Genomic DNA, 24,441 nt, shown 5'->3' on the forward strand with positions numbered 1-24,441 from the left:
TGGTGATGACTAACGGGGATCCGTTGCTTTAAAAAAAAAAATCAAAACACCTTAGGTCCACTTCTAACCAAGAGTTTAGCCATTCTAAACTGTTTTCTATCTGTTGAGCTGGACTACACTTCCTAACTGTCTGAGCTGAACGACAACTTTGATGTATTGGTGAACAAATTGATTGGTGATCGATTGAGTCTCCCACTAGTTAAGAGAACGCACCTGGCACTTCTGGCCCTTACCGACTCTACCCAGCCGGTCCCATCCCGGTGGTGAAATCGTCAACTCTGACCTCCGTGTGTCTCCTCCTCTCTGCAGACAGACACCCATTCAAACACACCAAACTCCGCGGGATGCGACGGAATCCTTCGCTGTTCAGCTGCTGATCATCACGCCGCTCCGTTGAAGGGAGAGGAAAAGACTGATTATCATCTGATCTGAAGTGAGAGAGACATCGTGAGATACGTGATAGTGAGCAGCGGTTGGTAGTTTAGCAGGTTGGTCCACTAGACTGCAAACATGGCGAGCGCCTCGTACCACATCTCTAATCTCCTGGAAAAAATGACATCAAGTGACAAGGACTTCAGGTAAATATCCTCCCTGACATGCGTATAAAAGACTGATGATGTTTTACATTCGCATGCATTCAGCAATAGATGGATCCTCTTAAACTTTCTAGGAAAAACCCCGCTGTCTTCCCCATGAAAACACTGCACAAGTTAGCTAGCTGGCTAACAGTCACTAGCTAGTTAGCTTAGCAAGGCCACGAACTGTCTGTGAAGTGTTAGCTAGCTAGCTAACAGTCACATTAGAAACGGAGCTGTTTTCACAGATCATCATTTTAGACACATGTGTCACTGATATCGATGAACAACAACTAGGTAACGTACATAGTTCCCAGACAGTGTCGTGTGGTTAGTCAGCTAGCTCGTTAGCCCCTGGTAGCCGCAGTGGGAGTCAGTCTGAGCTGTCACTGTTACTCTGCTAGCTGCTGCTAGTGGGACCAGGTAGCTTGTTGGGATAGATAGCTAACTAAGTCAGATGTTATGTGAATGGTTAGGATTAGTTATGGTTAGCGTTAACTGGTCATATAAGCTCGTTGGAAATGTGGGTCTGAGATGTGTCTTGTACACAAATGTTTGTAAAACATGTTTTAGCTAAGTTAGCTAGCTAGTGAACTTGTCTGCTGGGCCTGCACAGCTGGTGGGTGGTGGCCGATCATGTCAGTTGGTAATTAGACCCTAACTCTCACCCCTAGACCCAAACACTGGCCCCTAACCCTGACTCCTAGACCTTAATCCTGATCCCTAGACCCTGACCCCTAGACCCTTACCTGACCCCTAGATCCTGTTCCCTAGACCTTAGCCCTGACCACCTAGACCCTGTCCCCTAGAGCCAGACTAACTCTAACCCTGGCCTAGCCCTAGACTAACCCAGCCCTATGTTCTAGGTTCATGGCCACTAACGACCTGATGTCAGAACTGCAGAAGGACTCCATCAAGCTGGATGACGACAGTGAGAGGAAGGTGGTGAAGATGATCCTCAAACTGCTTGAGGACAAGAACGGAGAGGTCCAGAACCTGGCTGTCAAATGGTGAGTCACAACCACAACACAACCCAAACACGGCTACAGCTAGAACCAGATAAGGACCATAACAGAACCAGTTGTAATGGTGAGTCGGAACTAGAACAGAACTAGATCCTAGGACCATTAGGGCTAGGACCGTTAGAGTTAGGCAGGGTTAGGGCTAGGCAGAGTTAGGGCTAGGACCACCAGCAGGGCTAGGCAGGGTTAGGGCTAGGACCATCAGCAGGGTTAGGGCTAGGCAGGGTTAGGGCTAGGACCATCAGCAGGGTTGGGTCTAGGCAGGGTTTGGGCTAGGCAGAGTTAGGGCTAGGACCACCAGCAGGGTCAGGGCTAGGCAGGGTTAGGGCTAGGACCACCAGGGTTAGGGCTAGGACCACCAGTAGGGTTAGGGATAGGACCATCAGCAGGGTTAGGGCTAGGCAGGGTTAGGGCTAGGCAGGGTTAGGGCTAGGACCACCAGCAGGGTTAGGTCTAGGCAGGGTTTGGGCTAGGCAGGGTTAGGGCTAGGACCACCAGCAGGGTTGGGGCTAGGCAGGGTTGGGACTAGGACCACCAGTAGGGTTAGGGCTTGGGCCACCAGGGTTAGGGCTAGGACCACCAGAGTTAGGGCTAGGACCACCAGAGTTAGGGCTAGGACCACCAGGGTTAGGGCTAGGACCACCAGAGTTAGGGCTAGGACCACCAGAGTTAGGGCTAGGACCATCAGCAGGGTTAGGTCTAGGCAGGGTTAGGGCTAGGCAGGATTAGGGCTAGGCAGGGTAAGGGCTAGGCAGGGTTAGGGCTAGGCAGGGTTGGGGCTAGGACCACCAGTTAGGGCTAGGACCACCAGAGTTAGGGCTAGGACCATCAGCAGGGTTAGGGCTAGGCAGGGTTAGGGCTAGGCAGGGTTAGGTCTAGGACCACCAGTATGATTAGGTCGAGGACCACCAGTATGATTAGGTCTAGGCAGGGTTAGGTCTAGGCAGGGCTAGGGCTAGGACCACCAGTATGATTAGGTCTAGGCAGGGTTAGGGCTAGGGCTAGGACCACCAGTATGATTAGGTCTAGGCAGGGTTAGGGCTAGGCAGGGCTAGGGCTAGGACCACCAGTATGATTAGGGCTAGGCAGGGTTAGGGCTAGGTTAGGTCTAGGCAGGGTTAGGTTTAGGCAGGGTTGAAGCTAGAAGGTGTGTTTTTGTCTTTCTCCTGGACAAAATAAGGAAGTGTGTCAGCGAACAAACCTCCTGTTGATTTGACTGTGTGTGTGTGTGTGTGTGTGCAGCCTGGGACCGTTGGTCAGTAAGGTGAAGGAGTACCAGGTGGAGACCATCGTTGACACTCTGTGCACCAACATGCTGTCTGACAAGGAGCAGCTGAGGGACATATCCTCGATCGGCCTGAAGACTGTCATAGGAGAGCTGCCCCCCGCCTCCACCGGTGAGTCTCTCTCTCCTCCCTCCATCCCTCTCTCCTCTCCTCTCCTCCCTGCCCCCCTGCCTCCACTGGTGAGTCTTTCTCTCCTCTCCTCTCTTCCCTGCCCCCCACCTCCACTGGTGAGTCTCTCTCTCCTCTCCTCCCTCCATCCCTCTCTCCTCTCCTCCCTGCCTCCAGTGAGCCTCTCCCCTCCCTCTCTTCTCTCTCCCAGGAGGAGTGGAGAGAGAGAGAGAGAGAGAGAGGAGAGGAAAATATTTGAGATTCTGTGTCTGTATACCATCAGTCACCAGGGTTGACAACCAATCGTGTGTGTGTGTGTGTGTGTAGGGTCTGCCCTGGCTGCCAGTGTGTGTAAGAAGATCACAGGCCGTCTGACCAGCGCCATCGCCAAGCAGGAGGATGTCTCTGTACAGCTGGAGGCCCTGGACATCATGGCTGACATGCTCTGCAGGTAGGACTAGGGTCAGGACTAGGGATAGGACTAGGATTAGGACTAGGATTAGGAGCTGGAGGCCCTGGACATTATGGCTGACATGCTCTGCAGGTAGGACTAGGGTTAGGACTAGGTTTGGACTAGGGGTAAGACTAGGCCTAGGTTTGGACTAGGGGTAGGACTATGGTTAGGACTAGGTTAGGACTAGGGGTAGGACTAGGTTTGAACTAGGGGTAAGACTAGGACTAGGTTTGGACTAGGGTCAGGACTAGGGTTAGGGTTAGGACTAGGGGTAGGACTAGGACAGGACTGGGACTAGGGTCAGGACTAGAACAGGACTATGGTCAGGACTAGAACAGGACTAGGGTCAGGACTAGGGTCAGGACTAGGGTCAGGACTAGGGTCAGGACTAGAGTCAGGTCTAGGATCAGGACTAGGGTCAGGACTGGGACTAGGGTCAGGACTAGGGTCAGGTCTAGGACTAGGGTCAGGTCTAGGACTAGGGTCAGGTCTAGGACTAGGGTCAGGACTAGGGATGTCCCGATCCCACTTTTTCACTACCGATCAGGGCTCGACAGTGCGACCATTTCACTCGCAATTGCGACTAAAAATACATCTGTGCGACTAGAGAAATAAATTCACGAGCACACTGTGCGAGTACAGATTTTTTTTTATTTTTTTTTTAATTTTTTTTTTACATTCTAAAAATAAATCTGCGCGAACCGTGTGGCCACATTTTAAGCCGTCAGCGAGCCCGCTACGACCACGGGAAGTCATGTTAAAAGTGAAGTTACTTCTGTTAAACTGGCGCTAAGCTAACATCGCTAATCGCTAACTCCCTCCTGGGCCTTAAAGAGACAAGCGCCCTTTTCTCATCTCAAGCTTCATTAGCTTCATTAGCTCACCACATCTACAGATTTGGTCCCACACACTCCAGATTTGAACCCAAGGTTACAACCAGGGTTAACTACCCAGGGTAGAAAGTAGAAAGCTCTCAGACCTTCAGAACCCATTGAAAGTAGTGGAGGTACTCCAGAAGTCCAAATGCATCTCTAACCCTAGGAAACCCTAGGAAGCAAGTTGCCTAATGGCATGAAAATGCAACATGTTGTACTTGAGTGTGGCAGAGAGGTGGGACCCCCGGGGATGGTGGTGTGCTAACAGCTAGCCGCCGCAGAGGCACCGTGCTGGGCTGGCCACCTCCACATGTCACCACCCCGGGCAGCATGGGGCTGGGGACTGGTCATCTGGATGTGGGGTAGTTTAATACCCCTAGATGTGGAGTTGTCTGGCCACCGTGTGTGACTGATGTAGCCTGACCCAGCAGCAGGGAGGTGGGCAGCATGGAGACAGACCTCTGCATGGCCTGGCTGGGCTGCTAGCTGACAGACCTAGCCCTAAAGCCTGGCTGGGCTGCTAGCTGCTAGCTGACAGGCATGACATGGATGAATGAATGAACATGCTGCTAACCAGGAGAACTTGACACAGCTAGTTACCATAATACAATGCCATCAACTCTGCGTCTAGTAGGGCTGTAGGCATGGGCCAATGTGTGATTTTGGTGCAAAAATAGCAAAATCACTAATAAAATGTGTTATAATAAAAAAAAATCACTGTGCTCCTAAATTTCTTTGTGTGCCCCTAAAATTTTTCATTTAGGAGCACATGTGCTCCTAGTGAAAAAGGTTAGCGTAGAGCCCTGCTACCGATACCTGGGCTTCGGGTATCTGCGATACCGATACCGATCCGATATTTGTATACATTTTTTGACCCCTGAATAATAACAAATACCTCCCCTTATAGTCCACACCAACAACAGTTAAATTAAAGACTGCCAGCCTTTATTAGAGCAACAAATGCGACGTGTTGTGGATTGGAACTATGGATCATCAGCTTTCAAATGATGTGTCATACATTGAAATCCGAAAAAAGATGACGAAGTTAGAGTCATTTGAATGTTGTTAGACGTCAGGCACATATGGGGTTAACCTCTTTGTAATGAAACCGGAAGCACACAGCGCTACGAACTATGAGAGCTTATGCGCATTTTAGGATTAGTTATGGTTATGCACTGTTCACTGTTTTCATTCCCTCATCGCTTATACACATAAGTTTGACTGCGCATGACAGTAGTTCAGCTGTCTCTTAGTCGCACTGGTGCGATTGAATGTATTTCCAAGTCGCACAGAAATATATTCACTCGCAAATGAAAACCAAAACAGTCGCACTATCGAGCCCTGGTCATGCACGTGACCACTGGCTACTACTGTTGTCGTCACTTGAGTGACACGCCAGATCGGGCACGCGGATCGGAGCCTTTTTTTTTTCTGGTCCGATCTGCGATCCAGCATTCAGGACCAATATCGCGGCGATATCCGATATCAGTATCGGATCGGGACATCCCTAGTCAGGACTAGGACTAAGGTCAGGACTAGGGTCAGGACTAGGGTCAGGACTAGGTGTAGGACTAGGACTAGGGTCAACACTAGGTCTAGGGTCAGCATTAGGACTAGGTTCACTAACCCCTTCCCCTCCCCCAGACAGGGGGGTCTGCTGGTGAACTTCCACCCCTCCATCCTGTCGTGCCTGCTGCCCCAGCTGACCAGCCCACGCCTGGCAGTGAGGAAGCGGGCCATCATGGCACTGGGCCACCTGGTGATGAGCTGCGGGTCGCTGGTGTTCGTGGACCTGATAGAGCACCTGCTGACAGAGCTGGCCCGCAACGAGTCCATGTCCACCACCCGGACCTACATCCAGAGCATCGCCGCCATCAGCCGCCAGGCCGGCCACAGGATCGGTAAGGCTCGACCCTACGTCCATCCTAGTCCCTAGACCCTACCTCGTAGTTCCTAGGCCCTACCTCCTAACCTCTAGATACTAGCCTCTACCTCCTAGATCATATCTCCTAGTACCTATACCCTACATCTTAGTCCCTAGACCCTACCTCCTAGCCCCTACCTCCTCGAACCTAGCCCTTACCTCCTAGTTCCTAGCCTCTACATCCTAGATCGTACCTGCTAGATCCTAGCCTTTTACATCCTAGATCCTACCTCCTAGCCCCTACCTCCTCGAACCTAGCCCCTACCTCCTAGTTCCTAGCCTCTACATCCTAGATCCTATCTCCTAGTCCCTAACCCCAACCTCCAAACTCCTTACCTCCTTGCCCCTACTTCCTAGCCCTTACCCCCTACCTCCTAGCCCCTACCTCCTAGCCCCTACCCCCTAGACCCTATCCATCCATAAGGATGAGGGATGGGAATCGAGAACCGGTCCCAGTTGAGACAAGGTTCCAAATTGTCTGACCCATTGGAATCGTATGCCTCCGAGGTTGTCTCCTAACCTGTGTAGGCCTACTTTTTTTTCCACACAGAAAATGTATCAGGAATTAATAAGCAGAATCGATAATGGCATCGGGAAAGCCTCATGGTTTGTTGTTTTAGGAAATTAAGTGAAGATTAATTGTGTGTGTGTGTGTGCGTGTGTGCGTGTGTGTGTGTGTGTGTGTGTGTGTAGGTGAGTACCTGGAGAAGATCATTCCCCTGGTGGTGAAGTTCTGTAACGTTGATGATGATGAGCTGAGGGAGTACTGCATCCAGGCCTTCGAGTCCTTCGTCCGCAGGTACGTCACATGACTGCCCCCCCCGTCACATGACCTCCTCCTGGGTCATACAAAAAAGGACTCTGGGAACTGTAGTCTGAGTGCAGTGTTTCCTCTACCATTGCCTTGGCGCCCCCCCAACGGAACCCCCCGCCCCCCCAAGAAAGAGGAATTATTACGGACGTAGACAAGCGTCAAACATAGACAAGTAGGCAAAAATATCCGCTTTTTTAAATGCACCCAACCCGAATCTGGCGAGTGGCAAGCCCATGGGCTCGTTGGTAACGTTAGTCCGCCAGTAGTCTCGCATAGCCAACCTGTCAACCCTCCCGTTTTCCCGGGATTCTCCTGTATTTTACCTTTCTTTCCCGCTGTGCTCCCGTTTAAATATTTACCCGTAAATGTCCCGTATTTTTTACCTATAATATATTTTAACACTTAATTGTTACACTTAATCGTTATATCCATGTCGGAGTTCCTCTCGTTTCTTGGGCTGCGTTCGTAATCTTGCTCTGAGAGCGCCGGAACGCACACTAGGTGCAACGTCATAAAGGGACCAAGTAATTTGATTGGACAAGAGGCATTCCATGAGTGGTGATCAGATTTTCAGAGCGTATTTACGAACGCAGCCTCGGTTATCTCCGTTTTGAAATGATCGCTGGTAGCATTGCGCCGCTCTTTTCCCATTGACATCATGGTGTCAAGTAATGTATAAATAAATGTGCTGAATTTATATGCCCTTTTGTGTTTTCATGTATATATATATGCAGGGATGTTCAAAGTATTTTACTTTCAACCAGGTATCTGACTCTGATCACCTGTAGTCACTTACTTAATCATAGGAACTAGTTAACCCAATTCTTGTTGCACTGAAGCAGGTGGTTGATTGACTGTGTCTACCCTTGTCTAAATGCAGGGCTTAAAGTACTCCGGCACAGTGCCGGATTTCCGGCGCGGGAGAAAAAATAAAAAAAAACTGCAATTGCGGCATTGCGCCGACGTGGTGGCGGGGGCGCTGTTTCACAAATAACTTAGCTTTCGTGTTTGCTAGCGAAACAGCTGATAGTTGATGTTGACTGCTCAAGGAGAATACATATTTGAAAGTACAGAATGCCTGAGAGCCTTATATTGCATTATATTACATTATATTTTGAATGGCCATCTGGTGCCTGAATATAGTTTTTTCCTTTACATATATAATGAAATTTCCACCATAAATTGATGGCGAAAGGGTACAAATTGGTGCATATCAATTCACCAGAATGCAAGAAATTAAGTGTTTGATGCTCGTTTAAGGACCCCCAGACAGCCCTGCTTCATGGGTCCCCCCCGATGTCAAACACCACTGGTACCACCTCTGCCTCATTTTGAGCCAGGAAAAACCCTGAGTAGTGACGGGAAGCCTTATGGGACGTGGTGCCAAGAAGGAGAATATAAGTGATAGTGGCTTAATAAGTAATCAGTTTGTTATATTGATAGTGGCTTAATAAGTGATGCAATCAGTTTGGCCTTTTAAAGACATCTACATTTATTTATTTTTATTAAGTATAAAACAGTATTATGAATGAATGGTCTTTATTGTCATTACAGTTTTTCCCAATTGCTAAAACACAAAAGCCAATTCTCTAAACCAAATGACCAGTTCTCTAAACACATTTAATAAAACTAGCTCCCATTTGCCAAAACCATAAACACATTTCACATGAAGACACAATTCACAAAACACAATCCTCCTTTTCTCATAAATCTAAACACATTTTGTCTTGCTAAAACACAAGTTGCAAAAAACTCAAAATGTCAAATTCTCAAATTAAAGCTCATGTGATGCAAAATGCTTGCCACAGTCAGCAAAATTTTAACACAATGAACACACCTGGCTTCATTCATTAAACATAACGACTCAAAATTTAAGACACTTGTTGCAAATGATTGTGGTGTGTGTGTGTGTGTGTGTGTATGTGTGGTATAGTTCCATAAATAAATAAAAAAACATCACACCCTGAACATTGTTTTCAGTGAGTATGGTTGTGTGTAATGGATCCTCTGTAGTGTTTGCATTGAGTTGTGATACAGTACAGTATTGTACATGTTACGGTACATGTGGGAATACGGTAAAAAAATTCAAACCTTTATTTACGTAAAACTCGATAGGACAACAGTGCAACAACTTCGCGGCTGAACTTTAGTAACATTTCGGACATCATATGCCATTTAAAGGGGGGAAATAGATATCTAAAAATGCATGACTATCATGCAAAATCAGCCTTACTGTAATGTAAAATATGTAATGTTAGATATAACGTTAGACAGGGAGCGCAGATTTATTTTTATGGATGACTATCATACATGTGGGAAAACTAGGGTTAGGGTTACAGTAAGGTTAGGGTTAGGATTAGGGGTAGGGTTTGAGTTTGAGTTTTGAAGAGAGAAGGTGTGGTTTTGCTTATGTAGCTTTAGAAAAGTGTGTTGTGTTTAGAGTTTTGGGAAAATGGAGGAAAGTTTTGTGAAATGTGTTTTAGCAATTGAGAAAAACTGTAATACAGTACAGGTACCATACAACAACATTTAGGAGGGGGGGCTCCCCTGGTGCTTGGAAAAAGACTAAAAACACGAGGGCCAAGGGTAAAATAAAAAAGGGAAAAGAGCTATGTACACTATCTACTATACTACTATACTATACAATAAAACACTGTGCTGTACTCTATGCTATGCTATAAATATCCTAACTTTTCCTATATCTGAACCTTATGTACACAAGGGTTGTCATATTGCACATAGTATTGTTGCACATTCATTTAAAGTATTAATGCATTTTAACATTGAGACATATATTTTGTATTGACTATAAAATAGTATTAATGCATTTAAACATTGAGACAAGAAGCTGTCTTCTGTACCCGCTCTCCCAATATCTCAAACTGTGACCCCCCCTCCCCAAGAAAAAGTTTCAGGCACAGGATTTTTTCCCACTTTAAGCCCTGTAAATGTAAGGGGTATCCTATGGTTGTCTAGTGGTGATGTTAGGATTGACTGTGTCTACCCTTGTCTAAATGTAAGGGGTATCCTATGGTTGTCTAGTGGTGATGTTAGGATTGACTGTGTCTACCCTTGTCTAAATGTAAGGGGTATCCTATGGTTGTCTAGTGGTGATGTTAGGATTGACTGTGTGTAGGGCTGCCACAAACTATTATTTTCATAGTCGACTAGTCACCGATTATTTTAACGATTAGTCGACTAATCGGATCATAAATTACAGCTTATCGCACAATTACTCAATCGCTCTTATTTAGCTATCATCTTCTAAATTTAGCTTGAAGTTGTTAGTTGTTGTTGTAGGCATGTGCTAACTAAAAATAAAGACAATTAAAATTATTGTTCACTCAAAAATAGATATTTTAACGAACTTTGCAGATTTATTTCTGGCATCACTTGCATGTAATGTAATGTAAAGAGTAGTAGCGAGTGCAAACTGCTGAGTAAAATGAGGTAGGCTAGGCACTAGGCAACCAAAAGAATACAAAAACAAAAATAAATACTTGTACAGAGTACAAAAGTTTTGCTTTGCTTCACTCATCTCTGGCATCAAACATACATTTTAAATGTATTGAATAGTGCTGCAAAATAAAATGAGGTAGGCACTAAGGCAACTAAAAAAGTGCAATTATCCACAAAAAGAAATGTTTGTAGAGAAAAGGTTTGGTCTCAATCAAATAACATAACAAAGAAAAGTGCAGGAGACTGAGCAAAGAAATTGTTTCTCTCCTGTGTGGACTATTCATTCATAGCGAGGAAATGCACGTTGGCATCTTGACAAGATAACTATCCATAGTAGAACGCGCCTTCTTAGCACTGTAACGTTAAGACAACATTTTTAGCTATTTGATAAGTATCGCTTTGATGACAACGTTACAGCACATAACGTAAAATAATGTAAGGAGGCTTTTAACGTAACGATATCGTTAGCCAATAACAAGCTAACTAGCTTACCGAGACGAGCCATCGTCTTCCTCGTCATCTGCCACAACGTGCTTCCTTTTGAGATGCTCGCGCATCATAGACGTGCTGCCATGATAAGCGAGTTCAGCTTTGCACATTGTATATTTTACATTCTTTTTTTCAACGTTGTGGTTGAAATGCTCCCACACTTTAGAGGTACGAGGACGGGAAGACATTTCTGTAACATTCATGTAACATTTAGACATTTCTCCGTTTGTTTTTCCGGGGACGTCACGTGTGCCCCGGATGACCGACACTGCGCATGTACATCAAAGACACTGGGAGACGCTAGCCAGTGGCAGCCTCAGGGAAGAAAAACGAATGCATATCGCTTATTTCAGCTACAAAAAAACATGCGACGACGTCGATTACCAAATATGTCGGCGACGATTTTGGTAATCGACGTCGTCGCGACTAGTCGACTAATCGTGGCAGCCCTAACTGTGTGTACCCTTGTCTAAATGTAAGGGGTATCCTATGGTTGTCTAGTGGGGATGTTAGGATTGACTGTGTCTACCCTTGTCTAAATGTAAGGGGTATGGTTTGTGGACGGTGGGGGGGGGGAGGACGGCCCGGGGGCGTGCGGGGGATATCCCTTATTTTCGGGAAAATATCCCTTATTTTCAAATCCCAATGTTGACAGGTCTCCACACTTCGCTTCGCGCTGGACACACTCGCACACTCGCGTACAAGATTGTGCGCGGGTGTGCGCGCGCGAAGCGAGAGAGTTTTTGCAGGGTGAGATGTCTGCAGATGGAAAGTAAGCAAGTTGAAACGTTAGCAAATATAATTGCTGAGTGTTCTAACAGAGCAAGTTGGTTCAAATTGGTCGTTATTATTGTGACTAGAAAGTGTCTGATTATAGTTCCATGGTATGTAAAATAGTGTCAAAGAACTAGCAAGCTAACTAGCTAGCTCAGAGGTGATTAGATGAGCTAGTCTGCTGCACACATGCCAGCTAAAGAGCTAACTGGATGCACTTTATTATTTTACTTAAAGTAGATATATCTTTCTTATTCTGCTGGAATTGGGCTTTATGGTAATACCATAATGGCATATTTACAGTAGGCTACATGGACAGTGGATTGAAGCATTGGAAATGTCTGTTTTTATAGTTGGACATATGCTTTTTTTTCAGGTGAGAGAGTAAAGTCAAAATGACATTATCTGACTGCATTGCCCACAGCAATCCAATATTCAATTATAATTATGTTATAAATTGATATGGATGAATTTATACCTCTTATTAGATTATAAATACTCTGGTTGTTAGTTGTGTTTTGGTTGACAGCAAAAGAGGGAGAGAGGAGGATAGGGAGGGAGAGAAGGAGAGAGAGCAGGATGGTGCACCAGAGAGAGAGAGCGCAAGAACCAGGTGAGAAAGTGGACAGGTAATCAAGATCACATAAGTAAGTAGCCTTGAGAACCGATGGTTCTCGAGCCTAACGGCCCATAGGGCAGGACTGAGCCTATCTCCTGTTTCCGTAGCGTGAGGCGGCTTAATGTACAAGTTAGTACACCCCCTGGACATGATGCTGGTATGTCGCAGGGTCTTACCCCCTGGGGGGGGGTCCATGCCACGGTCCATGCCACCCCCCCAAGGCAGCAAACCTAGGGGAAACACTGGAGTGAAACAGTTTTCACCTTTGTATACCACAGAGTGTTTGTCCTAATGAGTGTTTATACTATACAGTAAAGAACACACGCCTTGAGAGTTACAAACTTTGGAGAGCTGGTATCAAGTACCCCCCTCCTCTCCTCCCCCCTCAGATGTCCCAAGGAAGTGTACCCCCACGTTTCCACGGTGATCAGTATCTGTCTGAAGTACCTGACCTATGACCCCAACTACAACTACGACGATGACGACGACGACGCTGACGCCATGGACGCTGACGCAGCAGACGACGACTACCAAGGTACGTCATCCCCCTCTCCTCTCCTCCCTCATCCCCCTCTCCTCTCCTCCCTCATCCCCCTCTCCTCTCCTCCCTCATCCCCCTCTCCTCTCCTCCCTCATCCCCCTCTCCTCTCCCCCCTCATCCTCCCCTCCTCCATCCTTCATCCCCCTCTCCTCTCCTCCATCCCCCTCCCCATCCCCCTCTCCTAGCGACGACGAGTACAGTGATGTTTCTAACCTCCTCACCCCCCCCCTCTCCTCCCCCCACCCCCTCTCCTCCCCCACCCCCCTCCCTCCCTCAGGCAGCGACGACGAGTACAGCGACGACGACGACATGAGCTGGAAGGTTCGCCGCGCGGCCGCCAAGTGCCTAGACGCCGTGGTGTCGACGCGCCACGAGATGCTGCCGGAGTTCTACCGCAGCGTGTCGCCCGCGCTGGTGGCGCGCTTCAAGGAGCGCGAGGAGAACGTGAAGGCGGACGTGTTCCACGCGCACCTGTCCCTGCTGAAGCAGACGCGGCCGGCGCACAGCTGGCTGAACGACCCTGACGCCATGGAGCAGGGGGACACGCCCCTAACCATGCTGCAGAGCCAGGTGGGCCCGCGCGCGCACACACACACACGCGCGCACACACACACACAGCAGGGGGACACGCCCCTAACCATGCTGCAGAGCCAGGTGGGCGCGCGCACACACACAGCAGGGGGACACGTACTTCACCATGCTGCAGAGCCAAGTCTCTCTCACACACACAGGCCCCCTCACCAAGCTGAGTGATTGTGTGTGTGTGTGTGTGTGTGTGTGTGTGTGTGTGTGTGTGTGTGTGTGTGTGTGTAGGTTCCTATGATCGTCAAGGCGCTGCACAAGCAGATGAAGGAGAAGAGTGTGAAGACGCGTCAGTGCTGCTTCAACATGCTGACAGAGCTGGTCAACGTGCTGCCTGGAGCCCTGACCCTGCACATCCCTGTCCTGGTGCCAGGTACACACACACACACACACACACACACACACACACCCTGCACATCCCTGTCTGGTGCCAGGTACACACACACACACCCTGCACATCCCTGTCCTGGTGCCAGGTACACACACACACCCTGCACATCCCTGTCCTGGTGCCAGGTACACACACATACACACACACACACCCTGCACATCCCTGTCCTGGTGCCAGGTACACACACACACACACACACCCTGCACATCCCTGTCCTGGTGCCAGGTACACACGCACACACACACACACACACACACCCTGCACATCCCTGTCCTAGTGCCAGGTACACACACACACACCCTGCTGAGGCATGGGGCTAACGTGATCTCCACCCCCCCCCCCCCCCCCGGCAGGAATCATCTTCTCGCTGAACGACAAGTCGAGTTCGTCCAACCTGAAGATCGACGCCCTCTCCTGCCTGTATGTCATCCTCTGCTCCCACCAGCCGCAGGTGTTCCACCCCCACGTGGCCGCGCTGGTCCCGCCCCTGGTGGCCTGCGTGGGAGACCCCTTCTACAAGATCACCTCCGAGGCGCTCCTGGTCACCCAGCAGCTGGTCAAGGTCATCCGGCCCCTCGACCAGACGGACCCCTCCTCCCCCTCCTTCGACTCCTCCCCTTACGTGGCCGACCTCTTCGCCTGCACCATCCGGCGCCTGAAGGCGGCCGACATCGACCAGGAAGTGAAGGAGCGGGCCATCTCTTGCATGGGCCAGATCATCTGTAACCTGGGAGACAGCCTGGGGGCTGAGCTTCCCGGCGTGCTGCTGATCTTCCTGGAGCGTCTGAAGAACGAGATCACCCGTCTCACCACCGTCAAGGCGCTGACGCTCATCGCCGCTTCGCCGCTCAACATCGACCTGCGGCCCGTCCTGGCCGAGGCCGTGCCCATCCTCGCCTCCTTCCTGCGCAAGAACCAGCGGGCGCTCAAACTGGGGACGCTGGCCGCGCTGGACATACTGGTCAAGGTACTGTCCTGTACTGGCTGGCTGTCTGTCTGTCCATCCGTCTGCCTGCCTGCCTGTCCATCCGTCTGTCTGTCTGCCAAGTCATTTAATTCAAACTCAAATAATTCACCTGTAGAATCATGGACCATAAGAAACTAAAGACAAAAATAATCTTAATTGAGAATTATTATTAAAGTTTGATCCTCCTCCCTCCTCCACTTCTCCCCCTCCCTCTCTCCCCTCCATCCCCCTCCCTCTCTCCCCTCCATCCCCCTCCCTCTCTCCCCTCCATCCCCCTCCCTCCAGAACTACAGTGACAGCGTGACCCCGGAGATGATCGAGGCGGTCCTGGTGGAGCTGCCGGCGCTGGTCAGCGAGAGCGACATGCACGTGTCCCAGATGGCCATCAGCTTCCTGACCACGCTGGCCCGGGTCCACCCCGCCTCCCTGGCCCGCGTCAGTGGCTCCATCCTGTCGGAGCTGATCGCCCTGGTCCGCTCGCCCCTCCTGCAGGGCGGAGCCCTCAGCGCCATGCTGGACTTCTTCCAGGCCCTGGTCGCCACGGGGACGGCCTCGCTGGGCTACATGGACCTGCTGCGCATGCTGACGGGTCCCGTGTACGCACAAACGGCCTCGCTGGCCCACAAGCAGTCCTACTACTCCATCGCCAAGTGCGTGGCGGCGCTGACGCGCGCCTGCCCCAAGGAGGGCCCGGCCGTGGTGGCCCAGTTTATCCAGGACGTCAAGAACTCCCGCAGCAGCGACTCGATCCGCCTGCTGGCCCTGCTGTCGCTGGGTGAGGTGGGCCACCACGTGGACCTGAGCGGCCAGCCGGACCTCCCGGCCGTGGTGCTGGAGGCCTTCTCGTCGCCCAGCGAGGAGGTCAAGTCGGCCGCCTCGTACGCCCTGGGCGCCATCGCCGTGGGCAACCTGCCCCAGTACCTGCCCTTCATCCTGGCGGAGATCTCGGGCCAGCCGCGCCGCCAGTACCTGCTGCTGCACTCGCTGAAGGAGGTGATCGGCTCGGCGGCGGTGGCGGGCCTGCGGCCGTACGTGGAGGCGGTGTGGGCGCTGCTGCTGACCCACTGCGAGTGCGTGGAGGAGGGGACCCGCAACGTGGTGGCCGAGTGTCTGGGGCGCCTCACGCTCATAGACCCCCAGACGCTGCTGCCGCGCCTGAAGAGCTACCTGCTGTCAGGTACACACACACACACACACACCCTGCTGCATCGCCTGAATAGTGAGAATGTCTGAATTATTAACTTTTATTTGTATAGCACTGTTCCTGCAAACGTTGCAGCTAAATAGTGTGTGTGTGTGTGTGTGTGTGTGCGTGCGCGTGCGTGTGTGTGTTCGTTCCAGGGTCGTCCTATGCCAGGAGCTCTGTGGTGACAGCAGTGAAGTTCACCATCTCTGATCACCCGCAGACCATCGACCCCCTGCTGAAGAACTGCATAGGTACACACCCTGCATAGACACTCCATACACACTACATCACCCTGCATAGACACTCCATACACACTACATCTCCCTGCATAGACACTCCATACACACTACATCTCCCTGCATAGACACTCCATACACACTACATAACCCTGCATAGACACTCCATACACACTACATAACCCTGCATAGACACTCCATACACACTACATCTCCCTGCATAGACACTCCATACACACTACATAACCCTGCATAGACACTCCATACACACTACATAACCCTGCATAGACACACCATACACGCTACTACACACTACATCACCCTGCATAGACACTCCATACACACTACATAACCCTGCATAGACACTCCATACACACTACTACACACTACATAACCCTGCATAGACACTCCATACACACTACATCACCCTGCATAGACACTCCATACACACTACATCTCCCTGCATAGACACTCCATACACACTACATCTCCCTGCATAGACACTCCATACACACTACATCACCCTGCATAGACACTCCATACACACTACATCACCCTGCATAGACACTCCATACACACTACATCTCCCTGCATAGACACTCCATACACACTACATCACCCTGCATAGACACTCCATACACACTACATCACCCTGCATAGACACTCCATACACACTACATCTCCCTGCATAGACACTCCATACACACTACATCTCCCTGCATAGACACTCCATACACACTACATCTCCCTGCATAGACACTCCATACACACTACATAACCCTGCATAGACACTCCATACACACTACTACACACTACATAACCCTGCATAGACACTCCATACACACTACATAACCCTGCATAGACACTCCATACACACTACATCTCCCTGCATAGACACTCCATACACACTACATAACCCTGCATAGACACTCCATACACGCTACTACACAACCCTGCATAGACACTACATATACAGGTATTTACACTCAGTTGTACTCAAGTGTTGTTGTTGTTGTTGTTGTTGATGATGATGATGATGATGATCAGGTGACTTCCTGTTGTTGTTGTTGTTGTTGTTGATCAGGTGACTTCCTGAAGACGTTGGAGGACCCAGACCTGAACGTGCGGCGGGTTGCCCTGGTAACGTTTAACTCTGCAGCCCATAATAAGCCGTCTCTGATCCGGGACCTGCTGGACACAGTGCTGCCTCACCTCTACAACGAGACCAAAGTCAGGAAGGAGCTCATCAGAGAGGTGAAACATCCCCCTCTCCTCTCCTCCCCTCTCCTCTCCTCTTCTCTCCCCTCTCCCCTCCTCCCCCTCAGCCTTTAAACACCAACAGTCTTCGAGACTAACAGAAAGAGAATGTCAAAGTAGCGCTCAAAAACCAAACTAAATGTTCTTTAGTAAACAAACTCTGATTCTGCTATATCCCCCCTCCCTCCCTCTCTGTCTGTGTCTCTCCCTCCCTCCCTACCTCCTCCCCAGGTGGAGATGGGGCCGTTTAAACACACGGTGGACGATGGTCTGGACATCCGGAAGGCAGCGTTTGAGTGCATGTACACGCTGCTGGACAGCTGCCTGGACCGCCTCGACATCTTCCAGTTCCTCAACCACGTAGAGGACGGCCTGAAGGACCACTACGACATCAAGGTACACACACACACACACACACACACACACACACACACACACACGTACACACACGTAGAGGACAGCCTGAAGGACCACTACGACATCAAGGTACACACGCATGCACACACATACACACACACACAGACACGTAGAGGACGGCCTGAAGAACCACTACGACATCATGGTACACACACACTCACCTACCTGAGAGACATACACACCTTGGACCAAGACACACATGAACGTTCCTGATGTTGTTGTTCTTGATGTTGTTGTTGTTAGATGCTGACGTTCCTGATGTTGTTGTTGTTGTTCCTGATGTTGTTGTTAGATGCTGACGTTCCTGATGTTGTTGTTGTTAGATGCTGACGTTCCTGATGTTGTTGTTGTTGTTGTTAGATGCTGACGTTCCTGATGTTGTTGATGTTGTTAGATGCTGACGTTCCTGATGTTGTTGTTGTTGTTGTTAGATGCTGATGTTCCTGATGTTGTTGTTGTTAGATGCTGACGTTCCTGATGTTGTTAGATGCTGACGTTCCTGATGTTGTTGATGTTGTTAGATGCTGATGTTCCTGATGTTGTTGTTGTTGTTAGATGCTGATGTTCCTGATGTTGTTGTTGTTGTTAGATGCTGATGTTCCTGATGTTGTTGTTGTTGTTAGATGCTGACGTTCCTGTTGTTGTTAGATGCTGACATTCCTGATGTTGTTGTTGATGTTGTTGTTAGATGCTGACGTTCCAGGGGCCCATTCCACTAAGGTGGATTATCTTCTAAGCCTCGATAAAGTTCTAAGCCTCGAAAATGTTAGCTTGCTTTCGGTGCCATCAATGTGGCTCAAATAATTCGCTGCTTGGTTGAGCTCCTTCTGAGTCAGATATAATTAGCCTGGTCGCGAGCAGGCTAAAAGACTGGCTAAAGTAATACGTGCGTCAAAAAAGGCTCACAGGCGGAAACCACATCCCGAACGACAGTTCCTCAAGTGTCTTTTAGGAAATATTAGTTCCCACTTCACACGAGATAGATAGATAGATTGGTTGACTGTGTGATAGATAGATAATTTGATATTTTGAAAGTGTGATAGATAGATCGACAGATCAATAAATAAAAGAGTGTAAAAAAAAAAGTAATTCTTTCAACTTGCATTGCTGTCATCACAGCGGTCTGGCTGGCGCAGTGGTTAAGGCAGCCAGCTAGAGTTCCAAAGGTTGCGTGTTCGAGACTTGATTTAAGTGATTATTTTTCTTTTTTTTTTACATTTAACCGAAGCCTTCATGCAAATCGATTTACAATATATATATCTGTCTAAGTGAATCATCTATCCATCAGTAATCGTAAGAAAAAATTATCTATGCCAAATCCAGGGTCTAGTAGTTGAAGAACATAATTTACTCAGAAAGGCTTCAAACACCATTGTAATCGTGTCAGTTCTTGTAAATTAGCCTGCACCATCATTTTATAGCCTATATACTTACTATTACTATATTTTAGATGAGATTTTAGATTAGATTCAGACAACGAAATGCAATAAAAAAGTGTGTCCGAAGAGGGATTCGAACCACCGTCTTAAAAAGACGAATAAATACCACGGCAGCGGTAAATACCACTAGGCCATCGTGACGATAAGACGATTTTAGCCTGCTGCTGATATCACCACTGTAGTAAATATTCATTTATTAAAATATGAACATATAACAATAACTAGGGCTAGTATGACCTACGCATTTAATCGGTCAGCAATTTCTAGCCAAACCATTTCCATCGCCTTGTTAATTGCGCAGTATTACACTATTTTTCTTATTTGTCGTCTTCATAAAGATCAATCTTCATTTCGACAGATCGACTCTTCGGGGCTCTGTCTGCGTGCACGCGCCCATATCGAGGATTTGTAAGCCGGTGTTCTGTGAACACTCATCACACAAGTTGCCTGATCGCCTGATTTATTTCAATCGCCGATATACTAATCCACCTTTAGTGGAACGGCCCCCTGATGTTGTTGTTAGATGCTGACGTTCCTGTTGTTGTTGTTAGATGCTGACATTCCTGATGTTGTTGTTAGATGCTGACATTCCTGGGGGCCGTTCCACTAAAGGTGGATCAGTTCATCTGAGCTCTTTAACTCCACGAACTCCATTTGAAGCTGCACAAGTCTGAGCTGGTCGCTTATTTACTTCATTTCATTGACCTCAATCAGGAATGGGTTTTTCACAAGTAGAAAAATATTGCTATGATCCTTGAAGTCGTGGAATCTTGATGTGTAGTTTTGCTTGAGCTCAGTTAGCACGTCACAGAATTGTGATTGACAGGGCGGGAGAGCGTCTGCATGCGCCATCACTTTCTGCACGGTGGGGAAAAAACGGTAATCAGAACCACGGACACTTTGTTCGAGTACATCCAGTTTGTCAGAAAATACTCTGACAGCCGTGTAGGGCTCATACACAGTCTTGTTTCTTCCCTGCATCTTGAGATTAAGTTCGTTCAAGTGCTGCGTAATGTCACACAGGAACGCAACAGACAGCCCCCACTCTTTATCATCCAAAAAGGAAAATCGGGAAGTCTCCCCTTGGCCGACAATGAAGGGTTTCAGGGGTTCAAGCAGGTCCATGAAATGTGCAAGCAATACGTCCTTTAGACAGCCATCTGATCTCGGTGTGTAACACCAAATCTCCATAGTGAGTGTCAAACTACTCACACAGCAGTTTAACATTTAAGTGGTTTCTTGCACGGGTCCTGATATAATTAACCACTTCGATTACATTTGCCATCACTTCATTCAGACATTTGAACTTAGCAAACAAGGCTTGTTGATGCACAATACAATGGTATGAGAAAATACCCTCAGCAGCAACCCCGCCGTTTTTCAGCATTTCTTTCAGCAAAGCCACGGCTCCGTTCCTCTTACCTAGCATCGCCGGTGCACCATCAGTTGTGAATGCTGCGATTTTTTCTGGTCCAATGTTAAACTTTTCTAATGTTTCCAGCACTGCGTTTTTTATTTCAATGCCCGTTGTTCCATTTTCCAGTGAAACCATGTCAAGCAGTTCTTCTGTAATGTCAAACTTACTGTTGATCGCTCGGATAAAGATGAGTAATTGTGGCGTGTCATTGATATCCAAGCTTTCGTCCATTGCAAGGCTGACAAACTCAGCGGATGACAGTTTGTCCTTAAGAGTCTGTGTCTGTGTGTGTGTGTGTGTGTGTGTGTGTGTGTGCAATGTTCTCTGTCTGATGCCCTCCTAGCTACAGTAGAATCTCGTTCCAGGTCTTTTTTCTCAGGATACAACGTTGAAAAAGCCAGCAGTATGCAATCCTTCACCATTTCTCCATCAGTATATGGCTTCATCTTTTTCATCAGTTCATGTGTGATTTTGTAGGATGCCTCTGTCGCTCTTTCACTCGTATTAGTGTGGAATACGTTTTTTTGAGCAGTTCGGTTCTGTTTGAGTCTCGCCAGCTTTTCCGCCCTCAGCTCTCCACCTTTCGGAAAGTCGGTACTGAACTTCGGGTGTTTGGTGTCGTGATGGCGCTGCAAATTGGACCTTTTAAATTATGAAATGACGTTGTCACAAAGCAGGCAGATGCATTTTCCCGAACCGGTGGAGACGAAGAAAAACTCGAGTTCCCAGTCCTCCCCAGTTCGATATTCCTCTTCATATTTTCGTTTCCTATATTCCTTTGCCATTTTTGCATAGTGCTGTAAGCTAGTTTTCCCAGTGTGATGGAGCAATTATCTCGCGCACCTGCAATCAGAGCGCGAAACCTGAAATAATTTGTGATTGGTTGTTCAGAGGGATGGGGGGGGCGGCTTAATAGACTGTGTGACTTGTGAGTGATAATGAAATGTTGATGAATTCTGCTGACAATGTTTTAGTTTTTCGTTTTTTAAAGATTTGTTTTGTTTTGTTTTTGTTTTTGTGGGACTTAAAAGAGCCGCAACTCGTCTTAAAGGAGCCGGGTTGAGTATCGCTGGCCTAGTGGTATCGACCGCTGCCGTGGTATTTATTCGTCATTTTTAGACGGTGGTTCGAATCCCTCTTCAGACGCACTTTTTACTGCATTTCGTTGTCTGAATCTAATCTAAAATCTCATCTAAAAAACTATGTAGGCTATACAATTATGGTGCAGGGTAATTTACAAGAACTGACACGATTACAATGGTGTTTGAAGCCTTTGCATGAAATCTTCGGTTAAATGTAAAAAATATATATATATCACTTAGTCAAGTCTCGAACACGGAACCTTTGGAACTCTAGTTGGCTGCCTTAACCACTGCGCCAGCCAGACCGCTGTGATGACAGCAATGCAAGTTGACACAATTACTTTTTTTTTTTACACTTTTATTTATTGATCTATCGATCTATCACACTTTCAAAATATCAAGTTATCTATCACACAATCAAACTATCTATCGATCGATCACACTTTCAAAATATCAAATTATCTATCTATCACACAGTCAACCTATCCATCTATCTATCTCGTGTGAAGTGGGAACTAATATTTCCTAAAAGAGGAACTGTCGTTCGGGATGTAGTTTCCGCCTGTGAGCCTTTTTTGACGCGCGTCTTACTTTAGTCAGTGTTTTAGCCTGGTCGCGACCAGGCTAATTATATCTGACTCAGAAGGAGCTCAACCAAGCAGCGAATTATTTGAGCCACATTGATGGAACCGAACGCAAGCTAACATTATCGAGGCTTAGAACTTTATCGAGGCTTAGAAGATAATCGACCTTAGTGGAATGGGCCCCTGATGTTGTTGTTGTTGTTGTTGATGTTGTTAGATGCTGACGTTCCTGATGTTGTTGTTGATGTTGTTAGATGCTGACGTTCCTGATGCTGGCCAGGCTGTCATCTCTGTGTCCCAGCGCCGTGCTGCAGAGGCTGGACAGACTGGTGGAGCCTCTACGAGCCACCTGCACCACCAAGGTGAGCCCTGACCCTAACCCCTACTCCCTAACCCTGAACCCCTGCTCCCTGAGCCCTACTCCCTAACCCTGAACCCCTACACCCTGACCCCTAACCCCTACTCCCTAACCCTGAACCCCTATTCTCTAACCCCTGACACTGACCCCTACTCCCTAACCCCTACTCCCTGAACCACCAAGGTGAGACCCTAAGCCTGACCTCTGACCCACCAGGGCAAGACCACACACCACTGACCCCTGACCCCTCCCCCCCCCCCCAGGTCAAGGCCAACTCAGTGAAGCAAGAGTTTGAGAAGCAGGATGAGCTGAAGCGTTCGGCCATGCGGGCGGTCGTGGCCCTCCTGACCATCCCCGAGGCGGAGAAGAGCCCCCTGATGGCCGAGTTCCAGACCCAGATCAGCTCCAACCCCGAGCTGGCGGCCATCTTTGACTCCATCCAGCGGGATTCCTCCTCTGCCAACATGGAGTCCATGGACACCAGCTAGGCCATGCCCCCTTCTTCTTCTTCCCATGATGCCGCAGCGCCCTCCCATCCATAGGAGGCTCCCCCCGAAACCCCGCTTCCAAGGGGGGAGCGGCGGGGGGGGGGGGGAGACCCTCCTATGTCCCATGATGCATTGCACTGATTCAACAGTTAGAGGAGAGAAAAAAAAAAGGAGAAAAAATGACTTTAAAACCTGAAAATGTTAAAACATAAAATCTAGAAACTTTCAACAAACAAAAAAGACCCCAAAAAAAGAAAAAGAAATCCATTCTGAAGCTTGGACGCTTATCACCACATTTCCTCTTTTTTTCTATAGACGACAAATGGGTTTGGTTGTTGTTATTGTTGTTGTTATTGTTGTTGTTGGTTGGTAGGTTTTGTAACTGTACAGGTACAGAGACACTGAAATAAAACTGACCAATGGAAACAAATTTCCTGACCTTAGATCCACCAATGGGAGAGGAGGGGAGTGATGGGGGGGGGGGTGATAGCAGCATTCTTATGGTTTAATAGTTTCAGGACCACCTTGCTTTTTCTGTTACCATGATTACCACGCCAGATGTAGTGAGTTACCATGGTTACCACACCAGCTGTAGTGAATTACCATGGTCACCACGGCAGCTGTAGTGAGTTACCATGGTTACCACGCCAGATGTAGTGAGGGAGTTTTTATACAATGTGAACGTCCTCTGTTTGGATTTTCTTTTCAACTTGTTTCGTTAAGGAGCTAGAAGCTGTGTGTGTGTGTGCGTGTGTGTGCGTGTGTGTGAGTGAGAGAGAGAGAGATCAGGGGTTGTACAGTTGAAAGACTGGATGTGTTTTCCTTATTTCATTCCCGCTTCCGCATTCACTCACGATTACCTGATGTTACCTAGTCGTCATCACCACGACTACCTGACGTTGTTACTTAGTCATCACCACGACTACCTGACGTTGTTACCTAGTCATCACCACGACTACCTGACGTTGTTACCTAGTCGTCATCACCACGACTACCTGACGTTGTTACCTAGTCATCACCACGACAACTCCTGACATTGTTCAGAGGCTGGGTCAGAACCCTGGGTGTGGTTAGTGTTAGGCTGTGAGATGGCACAG

The 24,441-nt window shown here is 48.3% G+C and overlaps 1 protein-coding gene across 2 annotated transcripts; it reads left to right on the forward strand.

Moving 5' to 3' along the window:
- The first annotated feature begins 355 nt into the window (after nucleotides 1-355).
- On the forward strand, nucleotides 356-23,775 carry cand1 (cullin-associated and neddylation-dissociated 1). 2 transcript variants are annotated; one of them, XM_080537484.1, is made up of 16 exons: nucleotides 356-578; nucleotides 1,442-1,585; nucleotides 2,840-2,994; nucleotides 3,319-3,442; nucleotides 5,965-6,221; nucleotides 6,938-7,043; nucleotides 12,789-12,934; nucleotides 13,218-13,594; nucleotides 13,754-13,895; nucleotides 14,267-14,880; nucleotides 15,166-16,057; nucleotides 16,222-16,317; nucleotides 17,387-17,556; nucleotides 17,791-17,955; nucleotides 22,753-22,860; nucleotides 23,120-23,775. In XM_080537484.1, the coding sequence occupies exons 1-16, from the start codon at nucleotides 511-513 to the stop codon at nucleotides 23,342-23,344; spliced, it is 3,789 nt and encodes a 1,262-aa protein (XP_080393610.1). In that variant the 5' UTR covers nucleotides 356-510; the 3' UTR covers nucleotides 23,345-23,775. The 2 variants fall into 2 exon arrangements, with proteins under 2 accessions (XP_080393610.1, XP_080393611.1); XM_080537485.1 differs by having other exon boundaries at nucleotides 13,218-13,510.
- The last annotated feature ends 666 nt before the right edge of the window (nucleotides 23,776-24,441 follow it).

Source organism: Nansenia antarctica, assembly GCF_963989245.1.
Source record: "Nansenia antarctica genome assembly, chromosome: 8".
NCBI lineage: Eukaryota > Metazoa > Chordata > Actinopteri > Argentiniformes > Microstomatidae > Nansenia > Nansenia antarctica.